Source organism: Triticum dicoccoides, chromosome 4B (assembly GCF_002162155.2).
Source record: "Triticum dicoccoides isolate Atlit2015 ecotype Zavitan chromosome 4B, WEW_v2.0, whole genome shotgun sequence".
NCBI lineage: Eukaryota > Viridiplantae > Streptophyta > Magnoliopsida > Poales > Poaceae > Triticum > Triticum dicoccoides.
The window spans coordinates 22,596,241-22,609,648 of record NC_041387.1 but is presented as its reverse complement, the minus strand read 5'-3'; the positions used below and the strand labels follow the sequence as shown (position 1 = coordinate 22,609,648).

The following is a 13,408-nucleotide window of genomic DNA, read 5'->3' as shown; positions in this document are numbered from 1 at the left end:
GAGCCAGGGGAACCGGACTCAAGCCAGGGAGGTGCCTACGAAGCTTACACGGCCGGACCTGGGCCGCGAGCCAGGGGAACCGGACTCAAGGCAGGGAGGTGCCTACGAGGCTTACACGGCCTGACCTGGGCCACGAGCCAGGGGCACCGGAGTCAAGCCAGGGAGGTGCCTACGAGGCTTACACGGCCTGACCTGGGCCGCGAGCCAGGGGCACCGGACTCAAGCCAGGGAGGTGCCTACGAGGCTTACACGGCCTGACCTGGGCCGCGAGCCAGGGGCGCGTGAGGCTCACATGGCACCAGTGCCTCTCTCCAGCGCCCCTGGTCATATTTGACCCTAAAACCTATGCCTCTTATTTACATGAATTTTTCACCACAATCTTCAAGGTGGAAACATAACAAAACACTTCTCTCTCATAGAGGACTGATATGCCGGGATCATTCCCCTTCGGACAGGGGAAATCAAAGCCATCAGCATCACCAACACTATATTCATTGTGGGGGAGGATCATCACCGACTCCAATCTTTGCTAGCACCATCTCCATCATTACCTTCATCTCCGTCCTCTTTTCAATCTATGAAATATTACCTCGGATCTGTTGTTGAGACCACTTCACGATGTTAATTGCTGCTTGGGGAGATGATGTCTAGTGCTTTACTGATGAAGATTTGTATGTTCAGATTGTTATATATGTTATTACCCCATTTGATTAAGATGCCTTGTGAGTAATCCATTATGCTTGAGGACTTAGGAGGAACCAAATTGCTAGCAACCATGTGGAATTGCATAAAGTTCAATGTTGCTTCTCAGGCTCAAGTTGCTCTTCCTCTCTCACCAGCTTCCTACATTGGCGAGTTGCCGCCCGTCTCACCAGCTCTTGCATGGCCTGGGCTGTCGCGTGTCCCACCGGCCACCGGGGCAGCCGCAGCGCGGCGCCAGTTTCTTCGTCGTCGGGCGGCCGCGCGCCTCACGGGAGGAGAGAAGGGAGAGGCGGATGCGATCTTGTGGGACCCGCCAATAGGCGGTGCCTAAAACAAGCCATCCCGGCCTTTTTCGATGCCAAGCAGGGAACCTCGTTTGGGTACAGCCTTAAAGGTTAAAAATGGACTGAGTTTATGGAGGGGCTTCGGATATTCGAGGACGAAGGTTTCCTTTTCAACGAGCTTTACGACCTTAAGGTTTGAATCAGACTTCACTTTCACTCCTTCCTCGTCCATCCAAAATTACCACACTCCATCCTCAAAAAAAAAATTAAATTTTTTTTTACCACACTCCCAATCAGCAACTGTGCCACTATTTCTTTTACCATGTCTAATAAGGTCAAATCTACTGCTAGTGCTACGGTCCAAACAACTCTTCCACCGCGTCGGCATCCGGCGGCCGCGAGGCGACTCCGCATCGGGAGGATCACTGCCCCAAAACCACTGACGCGCGGGACGACGCAACACGCGCCCCCCACCCCCAACCCCTGCCGTCTGACCGCCGAACCACCACGCGCGGACGTGGACGTCGCGAGCGGTGGCACGGCACGCCTCCGCAACAACCACTCCCACCCCCACGCGGCCTCTCGACCCCCCTCCTCCCACTCCCACGAGCGGCCAAGCAGCGGAGACGAGCTAGCAAGGCGGCGGCAGATGGAGGGGGAGGGGGAGGGGGAGGTGAGGAGGGACATGTGGGGGCAGGAGTACCGGACGGCGTCGCCGGACTGCGCGGCGGCGCTGGACGACTACTACGCGCAGACCATGGCCTTCGGCCGCGGCCGGGGGCGCGCCGTGCTCCGCGCGGCCGCCGCCGACCCGTCCTGCGCGCTCGCCGCGCTGCACGCCGCGCACTTCGTCGGCCCGCGCGACCGCGCCGGGGCCGCCGCCTTCCTCGCCGCCGCAGCCGGCAGCCTCGTAAGTCTCCCGTCCGCTCGGTCAGTCTCCTCGCTCCTTTTCCCCTTCCGAATCCTCCCTTGACCTTCAGCGTGTTCGCCTGCTTCAAACCAGGGCAAGGCGACGGGGTACGAGCGGGCGGTGTTCCGGGCGCTCTCGGCGCTCGTCGGCGAGGACAGGGACACGGAGGTGGCCATCGAGCGCCATTTCCAGGTTCGCTCTCGCGGCTTGATTCGATTTCTCCTGCAGATTTGGAAACTGGAAGTGTGTGCTACTGCGGAAGACGACCACCAATTGACTGATGAAACTGAATATCATGCTTGTATGTGACAGTTGCTCAAGGAATTCCCCAGGGATCTCATGTCCCTCAAGAGGGCGCAGCTCCTCTGCTTCTATGTCGGACGCCCGGACACATCCCTCGAATTTGTTCAACAAGTAAGCTCAGTATTTACCACAAAGAGGTGTGGTTTTGTGCTTACAATTTCATATTTAACACCCGGGGATAGCAATGCCGTTTCTTTTGTGAATTGGGTGCACTTGTGTGGGACAACTTTTAGTAACACCCGCAGAAACTTTCAGCGAAATAAAATTAAGTAGTTGCTCAAAGGAGTTGTATGCCTGCTGCTGTTTCCTAACATCAGGGTAGGTAGCCCACTGAATGAAACCAGTGACAGTGTAATAACTTTTTACCATGTTCATTAGAAGTTGTGTGGTTGTGCTGATATCCAAATGCAGAAACTTCAAATCAAGCAGCTCCTCGTATGAAAATGCTACTGTACTAAGAAAGTACTCTTTCTGACTGATTCATGTCGCTCATTGCTGATCAGGTTTTGCCGGAGAACCAAGATCGGAACTATATATATGGCATGCTTGCTTTCCCTTTGCTAGAGCTTGGAAGAATGGACGAAGCTGAGGTAGCTGCTCGCAAAGGCTTGGCTATAAACAAGAACGACTTCTGGTCACAGCATAATGTATGTGGATGTTTTGTCATTTGGCTATATTTGGCTTTGGTGATTACATCTAGTTGCTGACTTGTAAGTGGTATGAACCTTATATACCTGGTGACATAGGTATTTAGTAAATCAGTCACATAATTAACCTGCTGAATAATAGCATCAAGCATTTTTTTAATCTTGTTGATGCCATATACGTGTGTAAAGAAATAGCTTTCCAAGTATGAGAGTATTTTGAGGTATCGAATATACAGAGATCCAGTGTTTAGACTTGCTAACTTAGAACAAATTACCATCGACAAAAATAACAAGCGTTGAGAACTTATTATAACCATAAACTGAACTAAAACTATGCAATAGGATAGAGATCAAACTCTGCTAATCAAGATGTTAAAATCCTCCTCTAGGCCACAGTCACTTGATACAGTTTCAACTTTCAACTAAATGAATCCAATAGCAATTAGCACACTATGCTGCAACTTTAATGCTCTGCTCCTTTCACAGAGTCCTTCGCCTTAATTACCACTGGAAATTCTTTCATACTTAGCACAGATTGTCCTAATAAAACTGAATACCAGGCTCATGTCTACCGTTAAATATTCAATAATCATCCAGGGCTGATTGCTAGCTGATTAAAACAGTTGACCTATCCATAAGTCTTAAGTTACAGTTAAATCCCATGCCAGGGAACAAAATGGTTTACTCCCTACTTGATCGAGATGTACTCGTGGCATCGTTTAGGATGATTAGAAGGCAACATGACCCTGGATAACTCATAGGGGAGTGATGCGTTGCACATCACCAAGGGTTGGTAGTGTGGATGCTTTGTGCTGTGCTGCAAACTCTGCCAAACGAGGTTTTTCTTGCAGGATCTGCACATAGACCCAAGTAGTTCTTGAACTGTTTCCTTTTTCATGAAAAAGGTCTATGGCCCTGCTCTTTATTCAAAACTTTTCCAATGTTTAGAGTTCTTGGACTGGACAAACATGACACAATCAGTTTCATTTAGCTTAGCTGGTGAGTCATTCAGATGCTTATAACCTTATTTCTTCTAACTTTGATCCTCTGTATTCCATGTCCTTACATTTTCATTTCTTTGGAAGACACAATAGTAAAGACTTTCTTTGTGAAAGAGAAGTCATGGTGATTTTCTTGTTATGGCGGGATATGTCTGTATGTTCTTAGTGAATTCTCCTCATGCAAGGGCTGTTAAATTAAATAACTTACCTTAGCATACGAGTTTTACTAGCTGACCTGTGCACATTAAGGCAAGAAAACGTTCTTTAATACAAGCTACATCCTACATTCTATCTTGCAGATGTGCCATGTTTTCCAGCAGGAATGTCGCTTCAGAGAAGCTACTGAATTCATGGAATCATGTTCTCCATCATGGACAGCATGCTCATCATTTATGTATGCGGTTCTCCACTTGATACCCTTTCTAGTGATGCGAATAAAAAAGCAGGAATGTGATTTCTTAGAAAATCTGTTTCCTTCTTCTTTGTAGGTTTACCCACAACTGGTGGCATGTGGCAGTCTGTTACTTGGAAGGTGAATCCCCTATTAGGAAAGTTCTGGAGGTATATGATCAAAACATCATGAAGGAACTCGATAGAAGTGATTGTGAGCCAGCAGAGGTATTATAATGTCATTGGTAATTTTTTTTCCCAGATATTGACATCCGAGACAGACACTGAATAATTCTCATCACTTCAGGTGTACTTGAATGCTCTCGGTTTGCTACTCCGTTTATATATACGTGGTGAGATAGGTCCGGCCAAAGAGAGGCTAACAACATTGCTAGATGAGCTTAAGAATGAGGTACTACTGGAAACATTTTTCATATACTCCCTCCGTTCCGATTTACTCGTCGTGGTTTTAGTTCAAATTAGAAGATGTAGATTTAATTGTGTTGCCTATTCTTAAGAGCATTTTAAGATATAAACTAAAGCTATAAGAGATCCATTCTTCTGACTATTCCAGTTTGAACTTTCTCCAGTCCATTTGGCATGCGGAATGGCTCCTTGATTTACTTTTATTATGGGCATTACCATGTATGAATGAAATTGAAGCAGCAGAAAATCTGCTGGACTCACTACGATCAAGGTCAGATATCTGAATGGTTCTCTTTTACTGGAAACAGAAGACTGTCATGCTACAAGTGTTCTCAACATTTGTTGACTGTCATGTTACAAGCGTTCTCAATATTTGTTTTCTTTCGTTCAGAGTCTCTTCAATGGACACGAAGAGACAGCAAGTGATGCACAAGGCAATTCAGGTGTGCTAAATTCTTTATGCAAGGTCAAATGCTATTGGAGAGCCACATGTACAGTGTAATTATTACCTAAGAGAACATTGACAGTTTGAAGGAAAAAAAGTATTAATATTCTTGAAAAGTGGGATGCTCGATTTTGGTTCCTAAATCTGACTGTGACACAGTAATACGTTCATTTGTGGTGGACTGATATCAAATAATGTTGCTTTCCAGTATCTCTTGTTATTTCGTAATTTCCTCTACTTCTTGCTTGCTTGTCTATTGCATCATTCGTTCTCAGTGATAAAATCACAAATTTTCGGTGGGGAAGTTGATCGACTTTTTGCTGCCATTTGTTGTTCTCTTTGTTACAGCTAGCCGATGCTGTTTATAAATATGGAAAAGGAGAGCACAAGGCGGTGTTTGACACCCTGGGTCCAGACTTCCATGGGCTTGGCTATAAAGTAGGATCACCAAACATAGTCTTTCAAGACAAGTAGTCATGAATTTGCTTTTACTGAACATCAACACATGGTACATACAATCAGATGATTGGTGCATCGGATGAACAAGTGGACGTCTTCAATGAAGTTTGGTACACTGTGCTAATAGATGCTGGAGAGACATCTACAGGTAGTTGGTCTTCAATGCTTGAAAAAGATAACTAGTAATTTTTTTTGTTGCCCTTTATATGAGGAGCTAGCTAACACAATTTGGATTGTGCACAGCAATTGAGCTGCTCGTCAAACAAATCAGCAAACGACAGGGCGCGCCTTTCCTGTGGCGCTTGCTGGTAGAGTGCTTTTGCAACCACATTGCTTTCTTTCCATTTTATACACTGTATTCTCACTGTTGTCTCTTAACCGACTCACTAAAGGTTTGAAAACTTTCATCCAAAATGCAGCATCTGTGAACTCATGAGCTGATAGCCTTACAGAAAATGAACTTGGCATGTATCAACTTACACCAATCCACCAAACTGGTTGAGAATTTTATCTGGAATTTAGAAATTGTTGTGGCTCATAATACAAGATGATTTGTCTATTTGGACACTGATGAAACTGTTGTGTCTTGAAGGTGACATCCGACCACCAATATCTATGAAAATTGGTTGACTCGCGTGAACGTAATTGTGCATTATTATAAAGTTGAATTTCACGATGAACCTAGTAGTAACACTAATTTGATGTTGTCGATTCTAGCAATTGACCCTCCTACGAATGTAGCTGCCTTTGCAGTGGATGATATTAGCATCCCTTTTCTCTGATCTAAAAATAATTATAATAGCAACTCTGCAAACTCAGTTGAGCTGCGATCATTAGACATAAGAAGACATTCCCCAGATGCCGGAACTCTTATCTGTACCCCAGTAACTCTGATGAAGACCATGATATTATCATCGCTTTTGATTTGCGCTTTTTTTTTTTTTGCAGGAGAAAGCATACGCAGTGGAGGGCAGAGCCGAGGATGCTTCAGTGGCTGCCGAGAAGGCAAATGCTCTACAAGCTGCTCATTTTCATTAGCTTCGCGGAAAGGTTACTTGTACTTGTTGATGTCTGTATGCATGGGTGTAACTATTGTTGCTGGCACGCACGCACAATTTTTTTTTTATTTTAGAAAAGGAGGATGACCCCCGGCCTCTGCATCTGGGAGATGCATACGGCTATGTATGCATGGGTGTAACTATTGTTGCTGGCACGCACGCACAATGGGTGGAAGTTTATCTGATAGTAATAATTCGTAAAGATACCAGATTAGCTTCTGAAAGCTCGGAGGCTCAGAGTGGTGTTCTGTTTGTCTCGAGGCATATCGCCATCCCTTTATGAAAGATTTGGTTGAAGCGAAGCTCGCTCTCAGACGAGCTAGGATATCCCATCCAATTGAAGACAATTCAGTGGTTTATAGTTGATACAAAGAAAAAGGAAAGAGGGCTAGAAAGGGTTATTTGATTGCTCTTTTGGTCTATTTGGTTTCTGCCCTACCTCTAATACTGGACTGATAGCACATGAAACACCTTCATATATCGAACTGGTAATGTCGGCGGCTATAAGCCAACTATAACAGAGGGCAAAAGTCTGTTATTCCTATGCAGCAATCCCTCTGTTAACTCTTAAGGATACTTGAACCCATCAAACGGTGTAAGATTGCTGAATGGTGTCGATGTCAAGGCCCTTCAGCTTCACAACCGACTCCACATGCCCCTTGAGAGTGTGAAGCTCCCTGAGCCTGCCATGAATCACCAACAAGCACATAATCAGATTCATAACTTTCAAGAATTTTTTTTTTTGAAAAAGGTGTGTATTATATTAAATAATCAACATAGGTTCATTACAATCATCATCGACCAGTCACAACTCGCAGGCTGGAACTGAACCGATCAACACATCCTTACTCACACCACTCCTACCAAAACTAGTGAGAGCGTGGGCAACCCTATTGCCATTTCTAGAGATCTTAGCAATAGTAAAATCAGGGAGTTGGCCCAGCAAACTCTGAATTTTCCTACACAAGCTACTAATGGGAGATCTATTAAAGTCCTTTGAAGAAATTTGTTGGATGACATTCACACAATCGCTCTCAATAACTACTGGCCGGTCTATGAACTGCATGGTATCTCGGATTCCTTCAAGACAGGCTTAGCTTCGGCCGCCTCAGCACTAGCGCAGTTAGTGATTGTGTTCCAAGCAGATCCAATCACCGCCCCATTTGTATCTCGTAGAACAGCCCCCCAAGCTCCATGGTTTGTCTCCTGAATAAAGCTTGCATCAACATTTAGTTTGAGCCAACCTGAGTTAGGTCTGGCCCATTGATAATCTGCAACTCTCTGTTTAGTCTCACGGAATGAAATGTCTGGCATCACTTTTTCTTTTCCTTTAAAGTCAGGTAGCGACTGTCCCGCTCTGATCGCCGCATAGGAGCTAGCATAACTTTCTAGGAATTCTGCTGATGCCTTTATTGTATCTTTCCCGTCATCAAATATAATGTTATTTCTAAGGTGCCATGCTCGCCACCAGATGAAAAAGGAGGTGTGTACGCTCCTCCTCATTCGCCTTATCAAGAGTTAGAAGGACCCACTCACGCCCCGTACATGTGAGATCAGTGTCCCGGGGAAGGTTCCAGACCTCACGCATGGTGTCACGCAGGGCTTTAGCTTTTGTGCATCTCATGACTGCGTGATATCCATCTTCTGGTTCCATCCCACAGATAGAGCATGTAGGGAATAGCTCCAACCCTCTCTTATGTCTACTTGTCTGGACTCCGAGTGATTCCGTCGCCAGTCGCCACCCAAAATTTCTAATCTTGGGAGGAACATTTGCTTTCCAAAGCACGCTCCAAATCTTTCTTTCTCCAGTTGGCGCCGTACTGCTTTGTCCCAAATCTCGATTCGCCTCCTTGTCATTAACGGCTAGCCTGTACGCACTGCGAACCGAAAAGACACCTGAGCGTTCAAAATGCCATGCTATAAAATCCTCAGAGGTAGACTGTGGGAGGCGAATTTTTAGCACTTCGTCAACATCATGAGGTAGTAATATTTTCCTAATCAGTTCCTCATTCCATGTCCTTGTCACTGGATCGATCAGCTCGAAGACCCACTTTATCCTAGTATGAGATTGTTTCCCAGTGATTTTTAAATTTCCCCTTGGGATCCAATTATCTCTCCACACTCTGACTTTATCACCTACACCAATCCTCCAAATCGATGCCTTTCTTAAGGAGATCCAAACCATGACAGATTCCTTGCCAGCACGGTGACGCGTTCTGGATAAAAGCAGTATCAGCAAGATTGCCATGTGGGTAATATTTTGCCTTTAGCAGTCTCGCACATAAGCTGTCCGGAAATTGGATAAGCCGCCAAGCCTGCTTCGCCAGGAGGGCTTGATTAAATAAGCGGAGGTCCCGGAATCCCATACCCCCCTTCTCTTTTGGCATTAGCAACTTATCCCAGGCAAGCCAGTGTATCTTCCTTCTATCATTTTCGTCCCCCCACCAAAAGTTTCTGGTGATCTGTGACAGCTCCTCACACAGGCCTGCAGAAAATTTGAACACACTCATGGCATAGGTAGATAGTGCCTGGAGTATCGATTTTATGAGGCTCTCCTTAGCCGCACTGGATAAATATCTCTCACACCAATCCGTACATCTCTTCAATGAACGCTCTTTAATGGGCTGAAATTTACCATTCTTCATCCTTCCTTCAGGGACCGACAGTCCCAGATACTTTTCTTCAAAATCAATTTTCTGAACACCCTGAGCCACTCTCTTTCCTTCCTCCTTACTACAGGATTTGCCAAGCATGATAGAGCATTTACTAGGACTTAACAGTTGACCCGTAGCCTTTTCATACCTCATTAGTACATTCTTAATTCTCGAGGCTTGGTCCTGATTCGCCTTAAAGAATAACAGGCTATCATCCGCGAATAGTAAGTGAGAAATGCCAGGCGCCCCTCTGCAGATTTTGAACTCCTGAATATGACCGGTGTTGATCTCCGATTGTAGCAGAGTAGAGAGACCATCGGCGACGAGCAGGAATAGGTAAGGAGAATACGGGTCACCTTGACGCAGGCCCCGAGAAGGCGAAAAGGACTGGAGGATAGTCCCGTTCATTCTCACGGCATACCTGACTGACGTCACACAACTCATCGTCCAACTGATCCATTGGTCTGCAAAGCCAAATTTCCTCAGAACCCCCTCAAGGTAGTTCCAGTCCACACGATCATACGCTTTTGTCAGATCTAATTTGTAAGCGCAAAACGATCCTTTGGCATCACAGGACTTTTGCATGGTATTTATACACTCAAAGGCTATTAAGGCGTTATCTGTAATCATCCTCCCAGGAATGAATGCACTTTGGGTGGGGGATATAATATCCTCGAGCAAAGGTCTAAGGCGATTTACCAGACACTTAGCGATGATTTTATAAACAACATTGCATAAACTTATTGGTCTGAAATCCTTCAAATTAACTGGATCTTTCTTCTTTGGAATAAGGACAATAACTGTATCATTCACCCCATTCGGCATAACTCCATCCGAAAAAAATTTCTTTACAGCCCGAATAATATCATCTTTTAATGTAGCCCAGTGTCTCTGGAAAAAACGAGCCGGGAAGCCATCTGCCCCAGGTGCTTTTAGTGGCCCGATTTGGAATAAAGCATTTGCAATCTCATCATCGGTGAATTCTTTACATAACGTATCATTCATAGCAGCATTAACCCGGCCTTGGACATGGTCAAGAATAATCTTAGGTTCGATCTGATTATCTTTGGTGAAGAGCTCCTGGAAAAAACTTGTGGCCATGTCTTCCAAATCCTCTTTTTTGTCAATAATGTTACCCGCCTCATCTTGAAGCTTCCGGATAGAGTTTTTCTTTGCGCGCCAGGTAGCTTTTCGATGAAAATAATTTGTATTTCGATCACCCTCCTTCAACCACTCCACTCTTGATCTTTGCCGCCAAGCAATCTCTTCTTTATCTTGTAGGTCATCTAGTTCCTTTCTTAGCCGCTTTCGCTCAGAATTACCAAAACTGTCATTACGGTGACTGATAGCCTGAATTTTATTCTGAAGGTCCTTTATTTTCTTTGTGATAGAACCAAAATTCCTTTTGCTCCAGTCGTGAAGAGAGCTCATCACACCTGATAGGTTTGCTGTAATATCTCCTAAATCTCTGGCTGGTCGATGCTTTGACCAAGCCAACTCAACTTCTTCAGTTAATTTGTTATCCTTTTCCCAGAAAGCTTCATATCTACGCTGTTGACTGACTGGATGGTGTACAGGTTGCTGCACATAGCACACCTCAATGGGGCAATGATCTGAAGCTGTACTAACTATGTGGTTAACCTGATAGTTTGGGAAGATATTCATCCATTCTGGGTTCGCCACCGCCCTATCAAGTCCAACTTTAACATTACGATCGCCTTCTTGGCCATTGTCGAAAGTCCACGGCGCCCCTAAGAAACCTAAGTCATGAAGATCACAGTGGGATAGGATTTCTCTAAAATCAAACATTTGTTTTTTATTTCTACACGTTCTAGAATAATGCTCTTCCTGCCACATACACTCATTGAAATCGCCTGCCATCAGCCATGGTCCTGGCGAGGTTAAGTTTTTCATTTTACGCATTAGATCCCACATAAGATGGCGTAAGTGTGTACGAGGCTCACCATAAACAAAAGTGCATCTCCACTTTATTCCAGAGGGCATATTACAAATGAATACATCAATAATTCTCTCGCCTAGCTTAAAGAGCTCAACATCGACACTTTCATCCCAAAACAAAGCTAGGCCACCCCCTTTGCCTTCTTCTATATAGGAAACTACATTATGGAGGCCTAGCCTCCATCTAAGACCTTCTACAAACCTTTTATTTTGACGAGTTTCAGAAAGAAACAAAATTTTTGGACGCTGAGCATGCACAAGCCTCACCAATTCTTGAACTTTCCGGGGTCGGCCCAAGCCCCGGCAGTTCCAACAAAGTATCGTCATGGCTCCTGACAGGCACGCTCATCCGCGCCTGTCAGTTGACCAGCGGCCCCATGGCTGGTTGCCTCCGATTTCTTGGCGTCCTCCTTCCTGGTCTCCTCCTCCAGCGACACCGAGGGTGATCCTCTGCTCTTTTTGCTGCTCTCAAAACTGAACTTTGGCAAGTTGTTCTCATCATCCAGAATCATTGGAGCTCGGTCCTCTCTGCTGCGCTTACCAAGAACTTGATTCTTCCGGCGGTATACGCAGGCAGCGCTGTTGGTGTCATCTGGACCATAAAGCTTACGGCAAATAGAGCTGTCACTCCTGCCATATTCGCGGATCGGGGAGTAGGCCACCGCTGCCTGCACTGGCCCATCAGTAGCACCCCCAGCAGATGGATGCAGCACCAACTGCTGAATTGCAGCGACCCCCATCACCTCATGGCAGATTATGGAAAGCATCCCACAAATGGAATTCTTCAATTTGCAAGTGCCCGCTGGGAATCCGTCCCTACATACCTTGCAATCTCAGCCCTCCGCTTCGTCGGTCATCTGATTCAGCTTGTTGTAGCCCGCCTTCACAGGGAACACCTTGGCATCCGGCGGATGCATCCCACGGGGTGCCCTCTGTGCATGGGCCCACTCGAGCTCCCTCTCTTCCTTACCAAAGTGCTTCTTCCTTGTAAACGCGGTCTATAGCGAAAGAAAAACAAATGAACCATCAGAAACCAAACAGCAACCAAATGAAGCAGCAACCAAACAGTGAACATTTGCGCCATTGTGTATAAAACCAAATGAGTGTTAAAATGGCGAGTGTTCTGAGCAAGAGGAGGCGATGAGAGGTGAATTTGTTCCAATCAAAAGAAAAGGGTGCAATTTGTTCCGCTCGAGAGGAAAAAAGCGCAGTCTGTTATTTTTGTTGAAAAGTCACGAAAAATAATAGTGCCCAAGATACACGTAAGTCTATCGCCATGAGAAGGCAGAAAGAGACACTTTGCCCTGTGCGTCTTTTTTTTTTTTTTGCGGGAACCTGTGCATCATATTTTATCTTGCTGGCCAAAAATACCCGGCATGAAGCACCAGATGCTTCGAGGCCAAAATGCAAACAAGCAACTCCTGCTCTCCAACTTTAAGTGAAGTTGCCCTCCACTTCTCATACATATCCACCTTTTATTTTAAACTTTTAATTTCCAGAGAGTTGCTACGTGTGCAGACCAACACATGTACTCCCTCCGTTCCTAAATATAAGACCTTTTAAAGATTTTAATAGAGACTATATACGGAGCAAAATGAGTGAATCTATACTCTAAAGTACGTCTATATACATCCGTACGTAGTTCATATTAAAATCTCTAAACTCAGCTCCACTGCCCGTCCGCCACCCCATCAAGTGGGACGCCTTGTTGTGCTAGGAGGAGGATAACGACAACCTCGCCCTCCGTGTCGCGCTCTAACGCTCGCATGTGGACTATAAATAAAGAGAAACGAAGTAAGTAGTGTTACCATTTGTTGAAAAGCATTGCAGACATCTCTTGCTATTTGTTTCTCCGTAGGGGTCAAAAGAACAGGGATAACTACCTGCAAATAATAACATAGGAAAATAAAAAGCAAAATAAGAAAATCAGTTGGAAAATAAAATTGGATTCATTTAAGATGGACAGAATGGAACCAGGGTCCATTGGATGGAAGTAGATTGTGTCAAAAAAGGTCAGTTTTCGACAACCATGCATGCGCCTCAACTGGTTCTTGTGCTCCTTAACAAGTGTGATTTGTAGAACACAACCTCAGCACTATTATGGAGTGGACAGGGGACAGACGAGAGATCAGAATGGAACATCCACGGGAGAAAAAGATCAATGGACGTC

The 13,408-nt window shown here is 45.2% G+C and overlaps 1 protein-coding gene and 1 pseudogene across 1 annotated transcript; one reads left to right on the top strand and one right to left on the bottom strand.

Annotated features, from left to right (window-relative positions):
* The first annotated feature begins 1,620 nt into the window (after positions 1-1,620).
* LOC119294687 (tetratricopeptide repeat protein 38-like) lies at positions 1,621-6,834 on the top strand. Its single transcript, XM_037572928.1, has 13 exons — positions 1,621-1,896; positions 1,990-2,088; positions 2,209-2,310; positions 2,703-2,846; positions 4,147-4,241; positions 4,336-4,465; positions 4,545-4,649; positions 4,828-4,934; positions 5,055-5,106; positions 5,457-5,546; positions 5,631-5,715; positions 5,811-5,875; positions 6,516-6,834. Exons 1-13 carry the CDS (start codon positions 1,636-1,638, stop codon positions 6,603-6,605), a joined length of 1,425 nt encoding a protein of 474 aa, XP_037428825.1. The 5' UTR covers positions 1,621-1,635; the 3' UTR covers positions 6,606-6,834.
* On the bottom strand, positions 6,700-13,395 carry LOC119294688 (annotated as a pseudogene).
* Positions 13,396-13,408: the final 13 nt, after the last annotated feature.